This window comes from Amphibalanus amphitrite, unplaced genomic scaffold (assembly GCF_019059575.1).
Source record: "Amphibalanus amphitrite isolate SeventyFive unplaced genomic scaffold, NRLGWU_Aamphi_draft 000159F_arrow, whole genome shotgun sequence".
In the NCBI taxonomy this organism is placed as follows: Eukaryota; Metazoa; Arthropoda; class Thecostraca; order Balanomorpha; family Balanidae; genus Amphibalanus; species Amphibalanus amphitrite.
This window is the reverse complement of record NW_024881654.1, coordinates 691,786-716,492: the sequence shown is the minus strand read 5'-3', so window position 1 is coordinate 716,492 and position 24,707 is coordinate 691,786. Positions and strand designations below refer to the sequence as shown.

The 24,707-nt window shown below is 53.4% G+C and overlaps 1 protein-coding gene across 1 annotated transcript in view; it reads right to left on the bottom strand.

Moving 5' to 3' along the window:
- LOC122383255 (14-3-3 protein epsilon-like) overlaps positions 1-23,842 on the bottom strand; it is a 35,670-nt gene extending 11,828 nt beyond the window's left edge. Inside the window, exons 1-4 of the mRNA XM_043369493.1 lie at positions 23,644-23,842; positions 12,740-12,939; positions 2,426-2,532; positions 101-238 (exon numbers count right to left, since the gene is read on the bottom strand). Of these exons, the coding sequence (XP_043225428.1) occupies positions 101-238; positions 2,426-2,532; positions 12,740-12,939; positions 23,644-23,704 (506 nt within the window). The 5' untranslated portion in view covers positions 23,705-23,842. The remainder of the gene's footprint in view (positions 1-100; positions 239-2,425; positions 2,533-12,739; positions 12,940-23,643) is intronic.
- Positions 23,843-24,707: the final 865 nt, after the last annotated feature.

Here is a 24,707-nt window from a genome sequence, read left to right as displayed (position 1 = left end):
TATCTCCCAGTATCTCCCTAGTCCCAGTATCTCATCTCACCGAATGGGGTGGGTGGGCGGCAGTGAGTCCCCTAGTATCTCTCTAGTCCCAGTATCTCACCGAATGGGGTGTGTGGGCGGCAGCTCGGTCATGGCGATGTCCGTAGCCGCCTTGTAGGCCAGCAGGGAGTTCTCGGCGGCGTCTTTGCGCTCGTTTCCGGTGGCGAACTCTGCCAGGTACCTGTGGTAGTCGCCCTTCCTGCGCACGCAAACACAAACACGCGCCGTCAGAGCAGCAGTGTTCGCCATGGGCCGGGCCAGCCCAATGGGCCATGGGCTGGGCTGGGCTACGGGCTGGGCTGGGCCCTCAAATATGAAGGATCGATGGACTGTGGATGGGCTGGGCCAGGAACAGTTAAGTGGAGTCAGGGGCTCGCAACTGAGACAAAAACTATAACTACATAGCTTATTACTGCGCAAGACTAAAAAACGAGTCAATAAAGCACGCATGCAATGTGCACTGTGCATGCAGCTCGCAAAATATTGTCTCTTTGCTACCTTTGGGTACCTGTGCGGTGTCAATAATTTTTAACCCATTCATTTTTGACGGGTTGGGCCGGGCTGGGCTTTGACGCTTTTACCATGAATGGGCTCGGGCTGGGCCGGGCTGTGAACCCATGGGCCTGGGCTGGTCTGGACTAGGATTTTGCGGCCCGTGGCGAACACTGCAGAGCAGGCAGCCAGCCAGGTGACACGACCGAACCCGACTCCTTGTCAGCCGGCGATCCGTAAAAACCGACCGGCAAAAAGCCACAAGCACGCCACACGGGGCCATGGATCCATTCCTGTCGACATAAAAACGGTTTGTACATGCCGCGGAGCGGCGCTGGGCACACCGGGGGTAAACAATGGCGCGGCTGTCGGTTCGGGAGCCGCGGAGCTCAGTCACGGCACGGCACACAGGCACGGGCACGGCACTGGGGCGGAGAGCACTGGGACGGCAAAAAGGCACCGGCAAACACTGCCACTGTGGCCCGCAGACGAGCTGCTGGCGCCAAGGGAACAGACCTTTTTACAATTCGGGTGTGAATGAGAGTACTGTTTGAACGTCAAGCGGACACAGGTTCATTGGGTGATCGAAAATAGCACTAACAAAGCGCAATATCAAAAATACAGATCCCTACCATAAACATCTTCCAATCAACTCCCAATACGCCATCTATCCCAAGCCCTACAGCCCCTTCTGTGTCCGCCCGCGCCCCGTCCTGTCACATTCGGTCGCCGACGCCCCTGTCCCTCTTTGGCGATCCCCGTTCGCCGCCTCGTCCCACTATGGTGACCCCTGACCGCCGCCCCTGTCCCTCTACAGCGAGCTCCCCGTCCACCTCTCCCCGCGGTGGGCGCCGCCCGTCCCACGATGACTGGGCACCGCCGCTGAAACTGATAGATGACAGTCGGAACAGTCGGCCGGGGCGGGCCGGTGGAACGGGCACAGGTGCGCCCCGCGCCCCCTCTGTGAGAGGGCGGGGCGATACTGGGGTGCACGGCTATCGTCACCATCAGCTCGGGCAGGTGGGGGAACAGCCCGTCATTTCTACAGTCAACAGGGAGCACCCCGGTACAGGACCGGGCGTGTCTCCGAGTGATATCAGACACAGAGTTCCGTGAGGGGGACTCCTGCAGCTCCACTGTCCGGCGTCAGAAAACGGCCCTGCTGGCGGAATACCCGCACTTGGGGCAAACTGCGTCAGAAGTGGGGAATCACGGGCATTAAACACCGACTGGTGGACCGTTCGGCACTAATTAAAAACGATTATTTAAGGAAAACGGCTTGATGAAGCTAGAAGACCCCAGAGTGTCGTATAAATGAGCTGACGCACAGTCGGAAAATGGTATTGCTTACATAAAATGTCAAATAGACAAAACCGGTTGGAGTTTCCCGATATTGTGAGGGTACGGGGTGTGATAATAGCACAGGAACCGCTCAGTTCCCATGCAATACAATGACCATGTATGCCACAAGAAATAACCTATTGTTCTTGCTCGGACATCCCTTGTTTGCGTGCATACGGTGATCACAATGCACCATCGAGCAGCATACCACATGACAACAATATGCATGTCACAAGCCTTATTTGGTAGCATTTGCAAACATTATGTACACAGCGCCATTCTGTATGATAAAGTTCACACAGTAGGTACTAATTAGCGCCTCTGAAATAGCATTATATTGGACAGGCCTATATGATGCGACGTCTGAGCCCGAAAACCTTTACCGCAAGCGATATCTGCCCCAAGTGGTGGCTCCCACCATTTCTAGCAGAGCGGCAGTACCCAGCTGCGTACTGTCACCTCTGTTAGGAATGGCAGCAGGACCTTGAACTGTGGACTCACTGTGCAGACAGAGAGCCCCTCCCTGCCCAGCGGCACGCCCGCCGTGACTCACATCTTGTGAAAGAACACCTTGGACTCCTCTGTGGTGGCCGACGGGATGACGTGCGAGTCGAGAAGCTGCAGGATCTCGCCGCACTTGTCCTTCAGTTCCTTCTCCACCTGGCGACGGAGGAGTCACGGAGCGTCACAGCGGCGCCACAAAACGTCACAGCGGCGTCACCGAACGTCACAGTAGCATCACAAAATGTCACACGCCGTCACACTAACGTGCCATTGCCATAGGGAGACAGATCGCCGCGTGCGACACACAGTAAGAGTCAAAGTTAGTCATTCACATTCGTAATCGATTCACAGTCGCAGTCACACAATCGCACGACCACCCGTGAGTCACGGCGCAGCCAATCAGTCACGACCACACATCACGACACTCACCACCAAATCAGAGTACCAGCACCACACGACCACGCGAGACACGAGACATCTCCCTCGAGACAGCACATCAAAGCCCCGGCTGGCTGCGAGGAAATCAGCCCTGATGTACAATGCACAGTTTCCAGAACAGCACACTGCCGGGACTGAATGGATAAACCATCAAAGGCACCCCGCTGGGAGGAGATATGCCAATCTGATGTCCCGTCAGGCTGGGTTTGGTGATGTTTCCTGGAAAATGTCCTGCACTGCGGTGTCGCGGCAGCTCGGATTGTTTGTTTCGCGGTGTGTGTCTGAGGAGAGATAAAACCTGTTTGTGTTACAGCATTGATACACGTTCCCGCTCATGTCCTGGTGCAGACGACCTGGCGGTGGGGACGGGCAGGGGGAGGATGCACGGCCACTCCCTGAACGGATACTGGCCTGACGTCAGATGTAAAACCTGCCGGCGGATCAGAACATAACCGACAACGACAGACGACACACAGACGATGTCATCTTCACATAGCACAAACAGCGTCCAGCAACGACAGCCTGAAAATAATCAAACCAAGAACAACACAACACAGCCTGAGGCGCCGCCGGGCACTCGGGTGGTAGAGTACGGACATGCTAAATTTGAACAGAGTTTGTGAGGCATAAAAGCCTCTACAAATAAAAATTCAAAGAGTGACACTGCAAAGTGTCATATCACCAGAAAAACAGCAGTCATGGGAATAAACATCAGTCCAAAGGCCGAGCTCACCGCGCTAAAATGCAGGTCACGGTACCAGAAGTCATGCCGCGCCAGTTACTAATTCCACTTCAGCAATAACTGACTTCCGCATTTACGGGAAGCTGCAGCCAACGAGATTAGAGAAGTATGTGCATCTGGCTGACCTTATCCTCACTTCTGTATGGAAATATGAAATTGCCAAAATAAATTACTGTATTAAAAATCGAGATATTTCGAGCACAGCTCTTCGTCGGTCGATTGTAATTATTTACACACATAACAGGCACACAATGTCGAATTCATCTCAAGTTCTTCAGTAATGTCGCAGTAAGAAATTTAAATACACAGATCCCGTGCAAATTGATCACCCTAGTTCCTACCTTAAAAATATATCTACACATAATTCCCCAGTTAAATATATTTTTAAGATATATTTATAGATATTATTAAATATATTATATTTAATTAAATATTTATAGATATATTTTTAAGGTAGGAACTAGGGTGATCAATTTGCACGGGATCTGTGTATTTAAATTTCTTACTGCGACATTACTGAAGAACTTGAGATGAATTCGACATTGTGTGCCTGTTATGTGTGTAAATAATTACAATCGACCGACGAAGAGCTGTGCTCGAAATATCTCGATTTTTAATACAGTAATTTATTTTGGCAATTTCATATTTCCATACAGAAGTGAGGATAAGGTCAGCCAGATGCACATACTTCTCATGATGATATTCCTCAGAACGCTTAACCACTTACCAACGAGATTAGATCCAATGCAGGAACAATGTCACAGATCTCGGTAACTCGGCGGAAATCAAATTTAAGCAGAACTCTTAGCTCATAACTGCCTTCAGAACCATTTCCACTTTCAAACGCTGGCAAGTTAGCTGATCACCAGCCTAGTTTGAAATACACAATATTGCGCTGAAGCGAATCAGCGAAGTGTCTAACGCGATTTCCTCTATCTACGCCTCCGCTGCTCGCCGCGGCATAGGAGGGCGGCCGGACGTCCCACGTGGCCGAGCCGCGGGCCGGGACATTCCTCCGTGCCCATGAGGCCCGTACCGAGGAGGGCAGCACGGCCCGCCGGCTCGCTATCACTCACTATCGGCACGAGGAGCTGGAAACGGCGAGAACGACTCGACCGACCTTCGGAGAGGCGACAGAACCGGGGGTGTGGCGCCAAACCGGTCCCGGGCGTCTTTCTGCGTATATGGCGGCATCTTCCGACTAAAACAGGCCGCCGGCTCCCACCGCACTTTGGCTGGTCTAGTGACCTTCAAATGTCTTTCTACGTATTTGTTAGCGTCTTCTGCGTACTTAATGATTTTACTCGGCCGCCCTTGAACCCAAGTGAATGATTGGTAGAAATAATGAGGGTAGACAATCGAAGAGGCCCACTGGTTTGTTTTATTTCCAAAGTTTTATTGGAGTTCGAGTCCGGTGACCGCAGTGGTGGAGCAGCGACGACTGTGTGGAGCGACACTGAGAGATTGTGTGGAACGGCTCGGCTCGACTCGGCTGTCGTTGATCAGCTACTTCCGTCGGATCCTAAAGTACCGAATGAATGGAAAAACAAATCATCTGGTTTTCTAAATGCTCCAAAGCACTACACTCCCACCCCGCCTCATCTGAAGTCCACAAAGGCAGCGCCGCCAGCAGCCTCCACAACAAACAGAGTGCCCAAACGAGCGGGCGCCTGCGGCCCGCCGGCCCGGCACTGATGCTCGGCCGCGTATGTGGACAGACGTCAGCGGCAGCCGACAGATCATGTGTCGGGGTCGCCAGATAAACTCTGTGATCGATGGTCGGAAGCGCAGTGACGCACGAGCTCGCTATACGGCGGGTGCGGCAGTACGGTCCGACCCGGCAGCCCGGCTGGCCGGGTCTGTTGACACGGGAAACGATCCGGGTCGGGACGACCTCTGAGCTCGACAGTCGACAACGAGCGGCGACCAGAGCACGGCTGATGGCCGGGACGACCTCTGAGCTCGACAGTCGACAACGAGCGGCGACCACAGCACGGCTGATGCAACACTGCTGCCAAGGAGACCCGAAAGCTCGGCAAATAACCACTAGCTATATACATCAGGTCCCAAGGAATGTGTAGATTGCTGGGTCATAACAAGCTTTATCAGTCATGTGATGCCACGAGCCAGGGAGATGATTTTAAAAGCAGTCCAAAGGCCGCATACTTGTTTTGTTTTGTTTCGGTGTTTTGTCTACAATTCTTTAAAAATAGCATTCAATCCACTCCACATCTCCGTTCATTACTACCTCCCAGGGCACGGAGCATTGGTTAACATCAGAACCGAGCCCAAGTTAACCTCTAAGCCCCGCCTCTCGCGACCTTGATCGGATAAAATCTGTCTCGACCCGAGTGATGTAAGTATTACGCAGTAACACTAATGGCCGTGTTACACTGCCGAATTTTGGCCACGACCCTGTCGCCGAATCACGTCGTGTAGGAAATCGGCGAACAGTTCACCGAAGGAGGCGAACAGTTCGCCGACAGAGCCCGATTTGCAAACAACGGGTGGGGGCCCCCCCTAATCGTGCGCGGGTCGAAGCTGATCCATGATTCGGCGAACATCGCGAATGAATGGCGAATCTGTTGCGAATAGTCGGCGATGCCTTGGCAACAAGTCGGCGCACGTAGCGACATGTCGGCGGTGACTCGGCGAGTGTTTGGCGATCATGTTCGTTTATCATAAGTTCGGCGAACGGCCACGAAATTTTCATTTTTCATGAAATATTCGTGGCGGTCGTGACGAACCGTAAAAGTCGCGCGGTGGGCACCGACTGGTCTGCGAAATGCCAAGACCGTGGAAGAAAGATCCCGAATCGGTCCGCGACATAGGATGACTTGCATATTCGTGCACATTCGTGTACCAAAATTCGGCAGTGTAACAAGGGCTTAATGTAAAACAAAACGAAAACTGGACCGTTCAGGGCCGCCGAACGGCAGCCCGACTCCAGCGAAGCCCTGTCGCTGGGCGAGCTCCCAGAGTCGCGGACAGGGGGAGGGGGAGGGGGGGGGTACAGCCCGACTAAATTACGGTCACAGCTAGCCACAGCTTCACTACCACGGCCACGACAGAGTCGCAGCTGAGGTTCCGGACGCCACTGACCCCCTCCCGTACCGCGCCGCGGTGAGACGGCCGCCGATGGACCGTGACGCGGCTCACCGGGACGGTATTGGCCAGCAGCAGACCATGGCTCGGTACTGCTGTCCTCGTGGGTACAGCCTGAATCACACACAGGCCACTGCTGGGTCTGACGGGCTGCTACTGTCCATCAGTGGACCTCAGACTGTCCTCGTGGCTCGTGGGTGCAGTCCTAGTCTCTCACAGGCCGCTGATGGTCAGTGACGCGGCTACTATCCATCAGTAGACCGCGGCCAGTACCCCTGTCCTCGTGGGTACAGTCGGATCCACACACGGCCCGCCGCCCAGCCACTGCGGAAACGCCAGCTGTGCCCTCATTTTTCTCCTTATTCCAATGAGAGGAATCTGCACTGCGGTCCGAGCATGCCACATACCGCGTCTCTCCGTAACGAGAACGTTTCATCAGTGTGTTGACAATTGGTGCACATTGTTGAAGGTTACATCAGTCAGTTTATACAGCTGTGACGTCAATACAAGGGGGGCGAGTCACGCCACAGCCGCCAGCTACGCTTCGCAATGACCCAAACAGATAGTGGATTACGATAGGGGGAGGGAGTCGACACTGCGCATCTATTTCCTGACTACCGACAAGACCAAATGGTGGCCGAAATCGGTACCGCAATACGTGAATGTATGATGCATATCGTGCGGTCATTTTGTCAAACAATCCGAGCTGCCTGGCCTAGGTCAGAACGGGCGGAACAGAGGGCCAAGAAGGCAAGAAGGCCGGTCCTTTTCATTGCACGGTATCCTTAATAGAGGTACAGCCATGCACATTGCACAGCTAAACTGTGATGGCAGACCGGTAGGGGCATATGCCATATGACATAAGCGCATATGTCAGGGACAGCGCGGAACAGGCCCCACTGCACTGTGACAACACGCACATGTGATATATAAAAATAGCAACGGGTTGTCTGCAATGCCAAAACACTGCGAGGATAAGCCACATCAACATTCATGAAGATTCAAACGTCTATCAAGACATGAAACAAAGTACACACATGAACAACGGTGAACTGCTTCAAAATCTAAACATTAAACAACAGAAAATGAGAAAAGTCCAGTAGGATAACAAAACAGCTCGATGAACTGAAGTCCGAGAAGCAAAACTATCCGCAGCTTGTGGGGGCATCCGCATTGAGGGCTGGCGGAAGCGCCCAATGAAGCAAACGTACCCGTTCACCTCATGGTGCCAGCGCAAGGCCAGCCCAGTCATAACGCTGCACCGTCCACGGCCCACGACGCCGAACCCTACCCGGCGTGCGCCACAGCCAGCCACTTTCCTACGCCGCCCGACTGGCCAGAGTAGTTAGGCGTTCTTGCATAGAACGAAGAAGGCCCGCGAATGTTTGTCGTGTTGGCAATATGTTGGGCAGACGCCGCACGGGTAGGGGTGGCAGAAAGGTCACAACGCCATTATATAAGACGAATGATGGCTAGCAGGCAATTCAGAGCCGGTTTTCAGTCTATGTAGAAGGCCACAGGACGGGTTACATAACATGTCCGGTAGATAAGTGCACGGCTAAATTGGTGAGGTGAAATTATGAGGATATCTACGGCGCAATAGGTGCAAGAAACATATAATTAAATCAGTCATATAGTTAGTGCATTAGTTTATCATACAAACGCCGTGTTAGATGGTAATGAATAATCCCACTTTGAGCAGCCCAGAGCAGCGAGATGCGTCTTTAATCAAAATAATTAGCATTCTAACTTGGCCTTCCCGAATTCACCAGATGTAAGTGGCAGTCACAAACAGACATCAGACCACTGACAGCAGCTCTGCGAGACCTCTGAAACTCGAATTCAAACACACGGTCACTCAGAGAGCTCAGCTTAACCCAAAACTCAGTCAGCTCAGCGGCGCAATCAGCTCAGCGGCGCAATCAGCTCAGCAGCGCAATCAGCTCAGCACCGGCGGATCGGAAGATTGAAATGGCCTCGGAAGTTCCACAGATGAGATGCTCCACATACGCATATCGTAAGGCGCGGCCGAGTCCACCACTCGGACAAACAGAATGTAACAACCGGTGTATAACTGTCCATGGTCGATATCATGGCTGCAATACAGCTGCAGACCCAGCTAGGACAGCGCTGAGGCAGAGCAATGGCAAATCCGCACAGATTTGGGATAGCACTGGGGCAGCTGAGAGAGTTGGTGACGGGGACGGAATAGATCAAAGTCAAGGATAGAGTTGGGACGGAGGCAGAGTTGGGGATAGAGATTGGACGGAGCAGAGTTGGGGACAGAGCTGGGACGTGGGCAGAGTTGGGGACAGAGCTGGGACGTGGGCAGAGCCCGGGAGACGGCTGGGCAGAGGGGGTACCGGAAGTCAACCCCCCCCCCCCCCGTCGTCGGTCCGTCGGTCGGCGGTTCAAACTGCGGCTCCGGCGCGGCACCGCGGTCGATGGCTGACTGTCGGCCGGCCGGCCACATAAAGGCCGACGGCCGCGGGCACGCCACCAGAGACCGCCGGGCCGCCACTGTCAGCCTCAGAGGGTACAGCCGCCAGAACAGAGACCGAAACTGGGCTGGGCACTGGGCAGCACCAGGTGCGGGGGCGTACATTAAAAACAACGCCCACCTGGGAATATTTCCACCGCAGTCTCCAGGAAAACAGTGAATACTGTTATAGCAAATTGGTGGAGATTGATCACCTGCCATGGATACGACCATGCTGTTCTTTTCAGAAATAAACGAACGGTGCAGTTTCTTGGCTATTAAATGAAGTCACTTTCCTGGACGTGACCATGAGCATTGAGCAATACTCATTGAGCATTGGTAGCCAGCGCTACCTCTTTGGCTGCTGACGGCCTAACACCGTGACACGACATAATCCGGCCCTCTCCTACCACCGAGAGCCCCGAATCCTCTCCTCACGCCGTATCACCTCAGCTACTGACCGGCGCCCGGCCCGGGCCCCCGGTATCCAGGCGATCAGCCGCCACCCGGCGACACTATCACACTTCCTCACAGGAAAGGCGCCCACATGAAACACGGCCCGACACTCTGAGCGCCGCCCGCGGTCCGTGTCACAGGCCAGTCGTACCGGGAATAGCGTCATTAAGTCATCCGGTGACGCTGATTGCAGGTGACGTGTCACCGCGCTCTCTGGTTGGACGGCGCCCTGACCTTGGCCGGCCCGGTCGGACACAGGACATGGCATCGCAAGGATTGTGCACCTGTAGCACCGGAATCCCACCCGTGTAATTCTCATTAAGAGGATACTGGCGAGCAGCGTGACAACTGACTACAAAACTAATTAGCCTAACAGTCCGACTGATCGCGATCCGGCCGAAACAAAAAGCCACCGGGGGGCGGGATGCGGACGGAGTAGACGGATGGTGACATCAGAGGAATCGTGCACCGAGTTAAACATCAGTCACGACTTCACGGTTCGGTCTGCAACCATATCCGGATTTAGTTGATAGCAGATCGACAGATGAGCGAGCAGGATTCGGGGAACGAGAGAGAGCGACAGGAGTGATGTCAGCGGAGGAGGACAAGAGGGAGCAGAGGGTGAGAAAGATGAGAGAACGACCGGGGAGAGGACGGGAGGGGGATGGCGAAAGGAGAGGAAAGGGAAGAAAACAAGAAGGGAAGAGAACGGGAGGAGAGAGAGAGAGAGAGAGAGAGAGGGAGAGAGAGAGAGAGAGAGAGAGAGAGAGAGAGAGAGAGAGAGAGAGAGAGAGAGAGAGAGAGAGAGAGAGAGAGAGAGAGAGAGCTCGCGCAGACAGCAGGCCGGTGCCGGCGGCCACTGCGCCACACACTAATTGGATCCCGGCCGACCGAGGCGGCGAATCCCATCAGTGGACTCTGAGATGGGAGACGTGTCTCCTCTGCCCGGAGACGACCTCAGACAGAGGAACATCAAACGGAGAGACCGGCCTGCGCGGCACAGAGGGCTGAGACAGATCAGAGGCCCGGGACAGAGCAGGGGGACGCCGCCACATCGGCACTACACCGCCGAACCGCGAACATGGCGCCGAGAATAACATCACCAGACGGCATTTCCAGCACGGCGGCTTCAGATCGCCGTGCCATCAGGACAAAGTCACACTTAATCCTGTCCTTGACAGCCAAATGCTGTGGTCTTAGCCGGGTGAATGCGCCGATTTAGTGCACACTGATGGAGAGCTGTGATAAGGGCCGTTTTACGCCGGGCGCGCGTTGTAAACAACGAGCTAACTCGGGTGGACGGGGCGGCATAGCGTGCCGTGGCCGTAGCGTCACGCCTGGCGCCAGTGCCACTATTGTGACGATCGCCGTGGAGGTGAGCCGCCGCCGCGGGGCTCTCACCCCCTCTCTCTCCCCCCCGGCTCTCAGCACCTCATGTGGTGATCAATATTCCCGAAGGACAGCAGCCTGCAGAGGTCAGCCGGCGGACCTGCTGACCCCAAACTCCACCATCGCCATAAGACGATTTACACCGAAACTATTCGTGCATCCGGCGCTCGAAATTGATGGTTGCAAATTGGCGTAAGCCACTTCAAATAGGGCTTAACCGGCCTTACCGATGTCGCTGAAGTATCAGACTGAGCATCTTAGCTGAGATCGTGTCGTGTGGAATGGCCCAAGTGCTGGCTGTTGCGATAGCAGCACCGCTGCACCGTCCCAAGGTCTGCGAGCGGTATAACAGCTATGAGCTAGATGTGACAGTGACCATGTTTGAGACGGACAGAAATAAGTGTCCCGGACCCGGCCTGAGCCGTTTAACTAGTCCAACTAAGACACAAACCATGCACAAGATTGTTAACACTAAACGTGCTCCATAGTCAGAAACTATTTGCAGGAGTGCAACAAACTAGTTATGATAGCAATCTGTACCCGAAAGATAAAATTCATTCTAGCTGAACTGTGTATACCCAAGTCCGCAAAAAAAAAAACAATTCATTTAAATCAGAGCCAAGCAAAGATCCCAGCACAGTCAGGTTTGGACCAATGCCCCTATGTGTACAGAAGACATACCAAAAAGCCACCCTGCGCATAGCGTTACATGTAGGATAGCGTTACACAGTAGAGGTGGCAAAAGATGAAAATTTTGGGAACCAGACTCGAACCAGACCCGGCTGGACATTTCTGGAACCAGTCGGACCCGGTCTTAGTTAGAATCGGAACCAGTTGGACCCGTTCCCCAAAAGTCAAGTAATACAAACTACTTGTAGGTATCATTAGTTGCATCATGTAAAACAGCCTATTTCCCACTGGGAAACTCATGAGCTACTGTGTGCAAAAAAACATTCACTTCATTCACTTCATATTTTGCAATAATGTGTAGTGTGCAAGATGTATAGTTTATGGTAGGACCCGGTTGGACCCATCATAAAATTTCCAGGAACCGGTCTGGACCCATATGGGTCCAGACTGGTTCTTTGGACCGGGTCCTCGGGTCCACATTTTGCCACCTCTATTACACAGCAGTCCAGGCTGGCAAGCCGTCCCGGGTCGGCTCATCTGCAGACGCCGATCAATTATGATGTAAGCGGACGGCAGTCGGCTGTGCGGCCGCTCCGACGACACATCGTTAGTGGAGACGAATGACGCCGTTTGCACAGCGCCTATCGCAGAACATCTCGGAAAGATTGCAATCAAACTGCGCAGGAGTTGCAAAAGGAGGGTTAGTGGCCGGCAGATATCGGCGAGGAAAAATGACTGACTAAGCCTGCGGTAAGCACTATGATGTTTGGAACCAGTCACCCTTTCTCAATTTTGACTGGAATTATCCTTAACCGTAGACAATCAGCATGTGTTGGAGGTGATTCAGCATATATAACGAATATCTTAGAAAGTTTTTCTTCTCACTGGTTTGGTAGCTTGGCTTGATTAAGTGTGGCTGTTTGGATTTCCTTTGTTCCAAAGAAGGAAGGAAAACACTGACATATTCCCCAAATAAGCAGAGTCACAACTTATACTGGGGTAGGGGATGGGCCAATCCTACCAAAGCAGGCGAGTTCATCATTCATACTGGGGGGAATGGCACAAGAGCTAGTAACCATGCTCCAGCGAGCGCAGAGGCGCGGTCGGCGGCCGAGCCTGTGTACCTTGATGCGGTAGGAGCGGATCATCTCCAGCTTCTCCTCTGCCGACTTGGTCTCCTCCTTCTGCTCGATGGAGGAGATGATGCGCCACGAGGCGCGCCGCGCGCCGATCACGTTCTTGTAGGCCACCGAGAGCAGGTTGCGCTCCTCGACCGTCAGCTCGACGTCCAGACAGGCGAGCGTCTGCATCGCCTCCACCATCTCTGTAACGGCAGGGGAGATGTCAGCAAATGTCTGTCATATATGTACAGTCAGATACCATACAGACAGGCGAGTGTCCTCATCGCCTCTACCATTTCTGTGGTAAAAGTAAGGCGACATGTCAGAGAGCAGCACGCACCACAAACTATCTCTGTGATGGAGGTTGATCGAGACGTCAGTACATCACAGCATCACTGCAATAGCGGCGCGGTGAGACGTGAGTGCATTTTCACAACGGCACAGCAAAACATCAGTACGTTTTTGCAACACCGGCCGGGTGAAACGTCAGTCCCCAATAAAAAAAAAAGAGACGAGGCGTCAGTAAATCATTACTAGAGCGACACGATGAAAGTCAGCCCGCATCTCACGTCCGGGTATTGTGAGGAGGCTGCTACAAGGACCATCCAGCTGCTGAAGAAGATTTGTAGTGTTGTGCACTTGGCGCATTGTGCAAGGTTGGCTAATTGCAGGTTTAGAGATAATCATGGCGTTATGAAGTAGGTACTAGGTACCATCCATCACTCGCTAAAAATAAACCAAATCAGGATCCGGTCCACAGGGCCACCGTTCAGTCCTATCACAGCCACGCCACATCGATCTAATCCCGGCCCTCCCCGTGGCAGTACCGCCCCTCGCCAAACAGAGCCGAACGAAGGTCTTACTCATTACGCCAGAGCGCCGTACAACCAGCGGGCAGGCCAGTCGTGTCGAAAACACGGCACCTGCCGCCGACAGGGGAGGAGGGAGTCCCCCCCCCCCCCCCCCCACCTGCACATCCGCCCCATCTCTCTCCGTCCAGGGACATCAGTGCTGGCCATCTAAAAACCCGGCGGCTGCACCGAGATCGGAAACTGACGCCACTGACTCGCTCAGCCGGCAGCCATGACTCACAACTGGCCACTGCAGAAAGAGGGCTGACTCAGCGGCTGCCTCCAGCAACAATTGCACGCCGGGCCCGTGCAGCCGCGGAGAAATCCGTCTCAATGTCACCCGCTCGGCCAGCCGGCAGTTTCCGGCCCGCCGCCCGTAACTGCGCCCGCCCAGATAGCGCACGTTTGTTGTGGCCGTGCAGACTGTCCGCCATCCGTGGCGGCTGGGTCACCCGGGCACTCGCACAAGGACAGACGGACGATGCCGGGACTGAGCGGGCCCGACTCACAGCTCTCGCGTGCAGACACATCGTCAAGGATGCGCCGGTGCCGGCTCCGTCGAACGGACGTCCCCGGCGTCCCGACAGCGCGCCTGCGAAACGACAGACCCCCAGCTGTGAAGGCCAAGGTTACCGGCTCTCAAGGCGAACGGAGCCCAACTAGGCAACCGGTGACAAGGTCTGGCTCATGTACGGCTCGGGACCCCGGGCAGCAGCTCCAAAATGCAACAAGAATAAGAACGTCCTAGAACAAAAATTGTCGTAAGGAGTCATACAAAATGCGACATCGTCACCCTTCGGTCTTCCCGGAAAGGTATTAACTATGGCGTTCTAAATGTATCTAAGCCCAAGCAAGTCATGTCATGTGGCGATTTCCCACTTCCCTGCATCGCAGTTAACCGTCATTGGGCGGTGGCCCGTCGAATGACCCAGAGAAGGGCCGAACAGTGCGCCGTGGCCTGTGACGGCGGTGACTCATCGGGGCCGCGCCGCGTGCGACGCAGGTAACCGTCACACCGTCACATCGGCCGGCCGTGACGCTCCGGTGAGAGCCGCGTCACGGCCACCGGCCGCGCCGCGCCCGTAACGGAGAGACGGACCGGCCGCGGCAGAGGCGGCGTCACGGCGTCACGGCGTCACGGCGCCGCTCCGGGGCGCGTCACGGACACACTTCCGGCGTCGGCCGGAGCCCCGCCCCGTGCCGGACGGACGCCGCCGAGGGGCACGCCGTCACCTGTACCGTGTGGGTTCCGGCAGGCCGGGCGCCGTTTGAATTGCAAGCCGCTGCTGGTGGCAGAGGGCGACGGGCGGCGGGTCCAGAGACCGGCACCGTTCGCGCTACCGGTGAGGTCAGCCGCGCTGTAAACGCGGTCTGCCGGAACACAGCACGGCGGTGGTCTGGCCTGCAGTGGCTCGTATCAAACGGCTGTCGGCGGGAGTAGCAGCCGCATAGGCGCGGCTATTTGCTTTGGCTCTAGGGCCGTGGTCAGGGATGTGTAATGAATGCAATTCTAATGAAGGCTCAAGAGGAACAAAGAGGTTCGATCAATGAATTCATCTCAACCGAACCGGCGCCCTTTGGCCATTCTAGAAACCGATAGTGCCCTTCTATCACAAAGCAATCAATCAGCAGTGCTTCCGCAAACAATCCAGATTTCATTAGTTCGACATCCACGCCGATCTGAGACCGTCCGACTGATCACAGTGCGACCTACTGGGGCATCCATCCGTAGCGTACCACTGAACCACATACCCACGGGTCGACTGAAGGGCAGCCGCCGGGTGGGGGACGCCGGTGGCCCGCCCGCCCACCACCCGCGGGGATTGGGCGCTTCCTGCGCGACTGACGCTGACGGCTCGGGACGTCCTGTGACCATTACGGGCGTCCGGCCGGAGCCGCGGCCGGGGGAAGCGGGACGCGCCGCCCGGCACCGCGCACATGTGATAGATCGATCGGGCCCGGAGGTGACCTTGAAACCTCAAAATATTTCGGTTAGCTCAAGGTTGACATCATGGCGTAGAAAAACAGGAATTAGCATTGGACTCGCGTTGGCAGGTAAATCGCGTCAACTGAGGACCACAGACGCCACAACGGTTCAATTTTACGGCACATATCGCGTCAAAGCTCCGTAGCTACCAACCGGAGCTCCGGCTCAGCGCACAAGTCGAATCTCCCCCACATCAGCACCCCCTCCCCCCCCCCGCCACAAATTGTCAACGCCGTGCCGGAGACGAGGCTGCCAGCCCGGAAGTTCCCGAGTCGATCGACCGTGCTGCGCGGGTCTCGTCTGGTCAGACCATCGTCACGCCAGGCCTGACGATGGTCTGAAGAAGCATAACCTTTATGGAGATTTATGGAGAAGCATAACCTTGTCGCCTCCAGTCGGCTGACACGCTAGGATCGATTACAAGCGATCGCCTGCTACGACACCGCCACATTCAGATGTAGTGGGCCGTCGACAGTCACAGCGAGGTTTGCCCAGATTGGCGCGGAACAAAAAGTAAACCGAAACAGATGGGTATGTAATGTCAACAACACGCTCGACAGTGAACTTTGTTTTGTTTTCATGTCAACTAACATTTGTGGGACGGTTAGTCAAAAGGCCAGCCTAAAAATACTGCCTCATGTATGCGTATGTTCCTTGTTTAAGCATATAACCGGATTTCCATGTTGTAACTACAAGGCGTCGAATATTTTAGCGTACAAATCCGTAATGATGACGTGTCAATGACTGTGGTACAGTGGCATGTCACCCTTTGAACCACACGGCGTGTCAAAGCCCAATCGTGCCAAATGTCACACAAAAACGAGGTTTACATGACAGTTTGACCGCCAGCACTTTGCACTCACGTGACAAAAAAGCACGTGTCACCCTGCGATCAATACTAAAACAAGAACTTTACAGGGAGGGGAGGGCAGAAAAAGAATGCATTTTGGAGCCACAGAAGATGGCACTGGGCGCGGAGCGCGGCCGAGCCGCCAGGCGGCGCTGTCATCAGCTGACGACCCGAGACGGGCCTCACTGGGCCCGGCTCGGCGGCGGAGCACCCAATCTACCCAGCGCCCTGACCCGTCAGCATCGCACCCACCGCCGCAGCGCCGCTCTCGGGCTGTGACCCTAATGTGGGCCGCCAGCGCACTGACCGCAGACGAACTGTTTGACGCACACGACCGCGCCCGAGCCGCCTCCCGACTTCTCACACCGCTGGAGCCGAGCCGAGCGGCCGAAGGGAGCGGGCCGGTCGGGACACGGCGCTCCCACGCTCACCGCAGTGTGAGACTGTGAGCGGAAACTGTGAGCGCACAGCACGGCCTACCCAATCAAGGTTATAGAATATACGAGAGGAGGAACTAGCACACACCATCGTGCCGCCCTGAGCCATTAGATATTACCGAGCGGCGAACACGAACCAGTCCGCTGACCGGCCGCCGACCTGACCCGCTCTCCCCGGCTGGGAACGCCCTCCAGGTCAGCGCACGCTGCCGGCTGCAGGCCGCTGCACTCTGGTCCGTCTGCAGGCGCGCCGTTCAGCGCTCATCTCCCGCCCCCACCAGTGGCCGCGCCGCGACGGGCCGGGCCGTGTGTCCGATCGGGGCCATGGTCGGCGCGCACCGGTCAACGCTCCGAATCGCGGGCGGCGCAGAATGGTCCAGACGCGGCTCAGAATAGCCCAAGAGCAGCACATAACGGCCAGGGGATGGCACATTGGCCTGGCAGAGGCAAAATGTAGCCCACAAAATGTAGCGTGTCCCAGGAGCGGCACGGAGTGGCCGAGGAGCTGTGCGTGTCTCAGAGCGGCAGCGGCACACGTCTGACGCAACTCGTAATGGGTGGCCGAACGCGGCTGGGTCGTCCAGCCGCGCACTGCCCCGCTGGCTGGTGCCAAGCACGCACCCAGTCCGAGCAGCACATGCCGCCGGTGATGTAACCCATTGCTTGGCACGGCGGTCACATAGGTAACACCGATTCCACGGCTACTGGAGCGCTACCAGCAGCTCACGTGAGGCAAATAAATCGCAACAGTCCGCAATGCAATTCACTGAAAGCATTCAGAAAATATTTTTACATTCACACAATGACATTCTCAGTGTTTGATCTTTTTCTGGCATCTTGTAGAAAGCTAGTCGGGTCCCGCAATGGCTTCATCCCACAATTGTTCAAATTGGACTGTGTTTCTTGTTCACCACTGACGCTGATGGCCGTCGGCGCGGCACTTTGGTTATTGGCATGGGCATCAGAGGAACGGATGTGCGAAAACCTACAAACACTATGTGCATCGTACATATACCGGGCTTTGCAAAAGTTCTGTTACACTTTCTTTTTCTTTATTTTGAGGGTTTACAGGTCTGGGCCAAACGTTTCGGCGATATCAATTGAAAATTCTGCTTATTAGAGACATGGTACCATGACGAATTTAACCTTCTTTTGCAGTTATATCAAAATGGAGGCCAAGAGAATAGAGATAGCTGCTTTGCTCCGCGCGCAGCATACCAAAGCTTTCATTGCCAAGCACCTGAAAGTCAGTTGAAAGAAAGAAAGAAAGAACATCATCACGGAGGCCGGATGTTTGATCTTTGACACGCGGCGGACCTCGGAAACATCGTTCCCAAAGGTGGCGACGCGGTCGTTCTGCTTGCTCACGACCGGATCAACCGTGAAGGTTTTCTCGTCAGAGAAGATGAGGACGCGTTTTCCGTTGCTCTTCAGGTCGCTGAGCAGGCGCTGACAGCGGTCGCGGCGCTGCTCCCGCATTCGGGCAGTGAGCAGAGGCCCTTCCAGGAGTCGTAGGCTCTTTCCACCCTGGTTCTTGACGGCCCTGGACACCGTGGCGACCGAAATCTTCTTGCGTTTCGCGACCTGAGTCATTTTCAGCCTTGGGTTGCGTTCGAATGCCCGTTTTACGGCCAGTCGGCTCACTACTCGAGGTCTGCCGGTACGGGGTCGATCTTTGAGACCTTCTCCGCTCTTGAGCCTGTCCGCAACTCTGTGGACGGTCATCCGACTGACTTTCAGGTGCTTGGCAATGAAAGCTTTGGTATGCTGCGCGCGGAGCAAAGCGGCTATCTCTATTCTCTTGGCCTCCATTTTGATATAACTGCAAAAGAAGGTTAAATTCGTCATGGTACCATGTCTCTAATAAGCAGAATTTTCAATTGATATCGCCGAAACGTTTGGCCCAGACCTGTAAACCCCTCAAAATAAAGAAAAAGAAAGTGTAACAGAACTTTTGCAAAGCCCGGTAAGAATATACATGCACAATAGAACACAGTAGCAATTAAAATTCATAGCAACCAGCGTTCCGATGAGCCATGAGTCAAGTTTTCATGCATCACCGACCAAACTGAAAAGCCGCCTGCCAGGGCCGCCTGTCACAGGACCTCTCTCAGTCGGGCCGGTGTGTGGGTGGGCGGGCCTCCGGTAGAGGCAGCTGCCGCCAGAAGCGTGTGCCTCTGCAGCCCCGCCCAGCCAATCCCTTACACGGACAGAGCTGCGGCCCGAGTCTGGCCGCAGCCGCGGACCGCCGCCCGCAGCCTTTCCTGGTTCAGCTCGGAACTCGGGAGGCCCCCGGCCTTGGTCAGATAGTAGACCAAACACCACAGAGCAGTCGGGGCTCAGCCCATCAGCGTACCTCCTGAACCCAGAGTAGTTTTCCACGCGGCAATCCGACCGGCTACCTCTGAGAACCCATCGCCGGCGGCCCAGTCGTTATGCAGAGTTGCATTACGTCCCGCTGATGAGACCTGATAATCATGGCGCCGTCTTCAGAGGATTGCCGGAGCTCAGCTTTGCCTAGGATTATATCACGACCAGCTCCTCCCAGCACATCATACAACAATAGCTCGGTGGTAACTGCAAAGAAACACGAACCAGTCCCGGTGATACATTTCAATGTCACTCGGCCGAGAGGACGCCAAACCGTTCACTCCAGTACCCGTTCGGCGACGAAAGGCGACTTAATCTAGATCCCCGACTGACACTTGGGCATCCGCCCAAGTTGGCGTCAACTTCACCCATCAGTCGGCCACTGGTTCGACCAAAGACCACATCTGAAGACTGGCTTCGCGGAACTTTGGTGTGGCCTCGGCTCGGCGCGTGCTAGCTTCTGTCGCGCCACAGCCCTGGGAATCAATGGTGGGTTCAATCAGTCGGGCTGTTGATCAGAGCAGCCCTACTCTGGACCAAAGCCGGGCTCTTCCGGGTGGCAGTGACCATTTTTAACCGGCGCCGGCGGCCTCGGGCTGGCGGAGCCCCTCTGCAGACCCTGGCCGGCTGTTTGGGCTGCCTTGGAGCCGGCGAGGCCCGGCCACGGCCGCCCCAGCCGTGTAGCTGGCCGCCGCCCAGCCCGCCGTCGGCGCCGATGACTGGAGCGCCGCCGACCTGGCGCTGTCCGACCGGGGCCCACGTGGCCGACCCGCTGACGGGACGGCCAGGTGGGGCCGGTCGTCAGACGCGGCGCCGCTGTGCGGGCCTCAGGGGCGGGGTGAGCTCGGGTGGGGCGCAGCGCGTGCGTGACCGACAGGAGCCTCGTGACGCGCTGAATCACGGAGCTGAGTCACACCCGTTACCGGAGCGAGGAGTAAGCGTTACGGCACCCCCTCCCCCCCGGCCGATCGATGAACGAGCTTTGCAGGCTTCGAGGACAGGTTTTCTACAGGGCTGTGAAAGCTGCGGTCTGTCCGGTGCCACTCCCGTGAGGTGAGCTGTGGTCCGCACCGCTCCCTCAAACAACGTGTGCATTCCCAACAGCGTACAACAGAGGCAGCTGTGGTGTCGTAAATTTGCTAACAACAATGTCGGAGCGCACACCGGTTTGGGTTTTTGATGTCATAAATCCACGGAAGCCTCCAGAAGCAGCTGCCGTCTGACGGCTGAGTGACAGCGGCTCGGTCGGTGCGGGGCGGTGACAGCGGTGGCCGGGGAGTCCCTCAGGGAACAGGAGCAGGATGGACAGCAGCAGGATACCCACTGACGGGGTGGACCGGTCGGTCACCGACACAGGCGGACCTCCGATCGGCCGCACCTGTCATACGTAGACACAGCATGGAGGGTAGCAAATGGCACAGGGCCGTGACAGACCGCTTGTAGTGGATCGTTCTCTCATTCTTCGCAATCCAAACAGTCGTCATCAGCTCTTGTCAATTTTTAACGAGCTGTTCAGCAAACACATTCAAAAGCGATAGTTGATTTGACGTCTCATCACCAAGTGGGAGCATCACTCCGGCAAAATAAATGTTTATCCAGTGCAGCTAATCTGATCTCGGCGATGAGGTCGGCTGCACCCCTGGCGGCGTCACAACTGGCGGGCGGGAATGCAGCGATCATCAACCATGACGCGCCACCGCCAGCTGACGAGGCCTATCAACACGCCGTCAATGGGATGTCCAAACACTGGCCTGTCTGCAGCTGTCGCGGGGCCCGGTCGGGGAGCACGGAACTCAGCCACCTATCTGCCGCCACCCAGTCTCCCCTCCCCAGACAGCTCGTGGTCTGTCTACCGCTGATGTGTGGAAGCCGACACATGGCGCGGCAGTCTCCATACTAAAGAATCCCGGACAGTCCTGAGGTGTCGCCGGACCAACAGGGAAAGGTCTGCCGAGTCTGTCCCATCCCGTGCTCCACCGCGAGTCCCTGGGGGCTTCAGGAGGCGGCGGCGCGCGGAGAGGAGGCCCACCCCCGTTCCGGTCGCGGCGGCGGGCTGTTTGTCGCCCGCAGACCCCGCTGGCCTGGTTAGCCGCCCTCCGGAGCGGTTACGAAACGCACAGAGCCCGCCGGCGCCGCGAGAGAAGCAACGGTGCTCGCAGGTCCGGATAGACAGCCCGGCCCGAGGTCAGGGCTGCCGGGAGAAACTGTGCACCGCGAATAACAGCTCCGCGGCCCACCCCGCCGGTCGGCCTTCCTACGCAGAAATACGCAGACGAGAACGAAAACAGAGTGGAATGTTAACCTACAAATGAAGAGAAAGTCAACCGAATCGCTAGAGATATCAAAATAATGAATAAGGGTCACGAAAACATTTTAAAGTTTCGCAAGTATGAGAACCAAGCTGAGCTCCACAGTCGGAACCAAGCAGAGCGTATCTAGGCTTCTTAAAACGTAGTAAGGCAAATCGAAAGTGATGGGTTTAGCCTGACTGTGATACTCATCAGCTGTGTAACTGTACAGCGCCTCGCACAACTGTTCTTACAATGAAACGTCCGCTTTTCGGTAGTGCCTTTCTTGCTAGTCAGAATATCAAACCCACAATGACATTATCAATGTCAGGAATACATTGAAGGTGAGCTATGGCTAGTTTGAGCATTGTTATGAAGATGATGGTGTTAAAAAATGATCTTATGATCATGATACAATGAAATTAGAGTGAATCAAGACCAAAAAATATCATAAGATATTTTGTTATAATAAATTTTATATATTTAGGTCTTATTTCACTCTCATTTCATTGTATCAAGAGCATAAGGTCATTTCTAACACCATAATATTCAGGAATACTGAATGCATCCATCAGAAGAATATATCCCACATATTCGTACCATGTGACACACCTACTTGGCATGCCTGTACTGCCTGCCTGTATACTTGGCATGCCTGTACTAATTAATCAAATGACCTGGAACCACTAAAATGGGTAATGAAAAACAATAAGTGTTTAACTTAATATGATTGAATAGACCAAAGTAGCCAGCAGGGGATGCTGATAGCTTCATTCAAAATGGCATGTCTACCTATTGAGCAGCATGTTGCAATTGTTTGTGCATAAATCAATTCCAGTTTAGATACAAACCAGTAGGCAATAGAGGTCATAACTAGCAACATTGGTGAAGCAAATAGTGCAACCTATTTGCTATGTTCTTTGTTTTGTTTAAAGGTTGTCCGATAATTTAAACACAGCTTATAAAGAATCAAATATGTTGCACCAGATTGGATCTTTTTCTTTAAATAGCTCCATTGGAGTATTGGTAGTATTGAAAATCAGAGATTGGATTTTTTCTTTTGATAGCTCCGTTGGAGCGCTGATAAAATCAGATGCATTCAATACTTCTGCTGGTAGGTTCATACCTAAATATGGAATTGCTATAAAAAGAATTATCCAAATGCACCTGCTTGATAATTAAAACCCACAATGGCAGCATAGTCTTGGCAAAACAGAATGATCAAACAAACAACACACAGTAGTGCATTGCAAAAAAAAACAAGTTGGAGTGTCACTCATTGTTGACTTTGAAAAAAAAAACAGAAGCAAAATACTGCAAAGCAATTTACCTGAACTTAATGCATTTTACATAGATAGGTACCTACTTAAAAAGAAAAAATGCTTGCTTCCAGAATAATTTGTTAAATTTTCAAAGTGGGCTTTACTTTTCAAGGAATACTGAGAAAAGAATAATAATGATTAACAAAACAATATTATCAAAGATCACTCAAGTACTACAATTGGCTTGTATCCAATTCTAAAATCAAAATTGCTTGATGGAATTTTTAAACGATTCCTAATCCTGATCCATCATACAAATGCATGGTTTGAGACAAAACAAGAGATAACTGTGATTGTTGGTTGACACTGCTTTTCCATGGCATTATTCTTGTGCACAAATGATGACACATTAGGCAGACATATAAATGTACACATAAATGAGCCCAAAGGGAAATTCCTGTCTTGAATTGCGACACCGAAATAAGAAGACAATGGCTGATTATAGGCAAATAATTTGTGGCATATACCTTGACGCACAGAATAATGAATTAAACAGCATTTGTTAAATCAAAATAGAACATCAAAAAGTAAGCAAACACATAAAATAGGACAAAACATTTCTGTTTAGACCAATAAAGTGATTAAAGAAGTGTAAGCACGTATCATTTCCATTTTCTAAGGATACTAGGCTTCTTCACAAAAGATTAACTCAGAGTGGCCTACGAAGAAGAATACTACAACTGATAAATAAATAGCAAAATATATGTTAAGAAATGCGAGAAAATACATTAGCAATGCAAAATACGTAAATGGCGCAGATAAAGCATAAGTCTCGCAGGGCCCCTTCTAGAGGTTTACAAACCTTCATAGCGCTCCGCTTGCTCGGCTAGCTTCGCTTTATACACACTGTCCTCCCTCTCCATCTGGGAAACAATTAAAATGCCTTCTAAATACAATTATTTCTAAGTTTCAAGACAAAGTCGGACAACCAAACAAAAGTATTGACCCGCGATGCCGCAATCTACACAACTTGCGTAAAGGGCTACCAAATAGAGATGCCAGATTGGATCACGAAACCATGAATACGAAATTTCAATTCAACAATACGATTATTCAATTCAACGATTCAAGTATTTATACTGCGTAATAAACAACGTTATTTCAATTAACATGCAGTTGAATTTTACAAAACTGTGACTCAACGACTCGAAACATTTGCTAATTGACGTAAAATAGATTCAAGGTCATCCTCAAGAGAATTCCTTCACGATTCCCGAAATTCCTTCATTGCAACATCTGTGCCAAATTGGGACCACAGCACATGACAGTACCTATAAGTAAAATTATCTTGCATAAATTATAATGCATGACAATTGACAGCAACAGATTTGACAATACCAACTAAACGGCAGGCATCCGTCCTTGCCAGCTGCCTTCCTCAGTTTCAGCCGATCCGCAGTCCGCACCCTCTATTCGGAGCTGGCAGCTCCCGCCTCCCCGCCCCGCCTCAGGCATTGATTTATATAGGGAGGGTAGGTACCTATTCGCACCCTATTCGTATATCGTAACGGGCTATCACAATTCGAAACAGAAAAAAATCCTGCACTATAGTTTCGAATACGCTGAAGTTCGACCTAATCACATCGAGGAGGAAGGTTAAAAGTTTCTCCACTAATAGGTAGGTACCTACCTATGTCAACTTATAGGTAGGTACGTACCTACCCTCCCTGCCTGCACCGTTCTAATGCCTAGCGCATTTGACGTATTAATGGCATAGGCATGACAGCCCTGTTCACGACGGAACATTGGACTGTTTGAACCATTTGATCTGTTTAGTACCTGATAATTTTTAATAGTTGTTTACTAGAAGAGTTTCCACCTTTCGAAAGAATGTCGGTTGTTTAAATTCATGGCTCTCAAATTCAA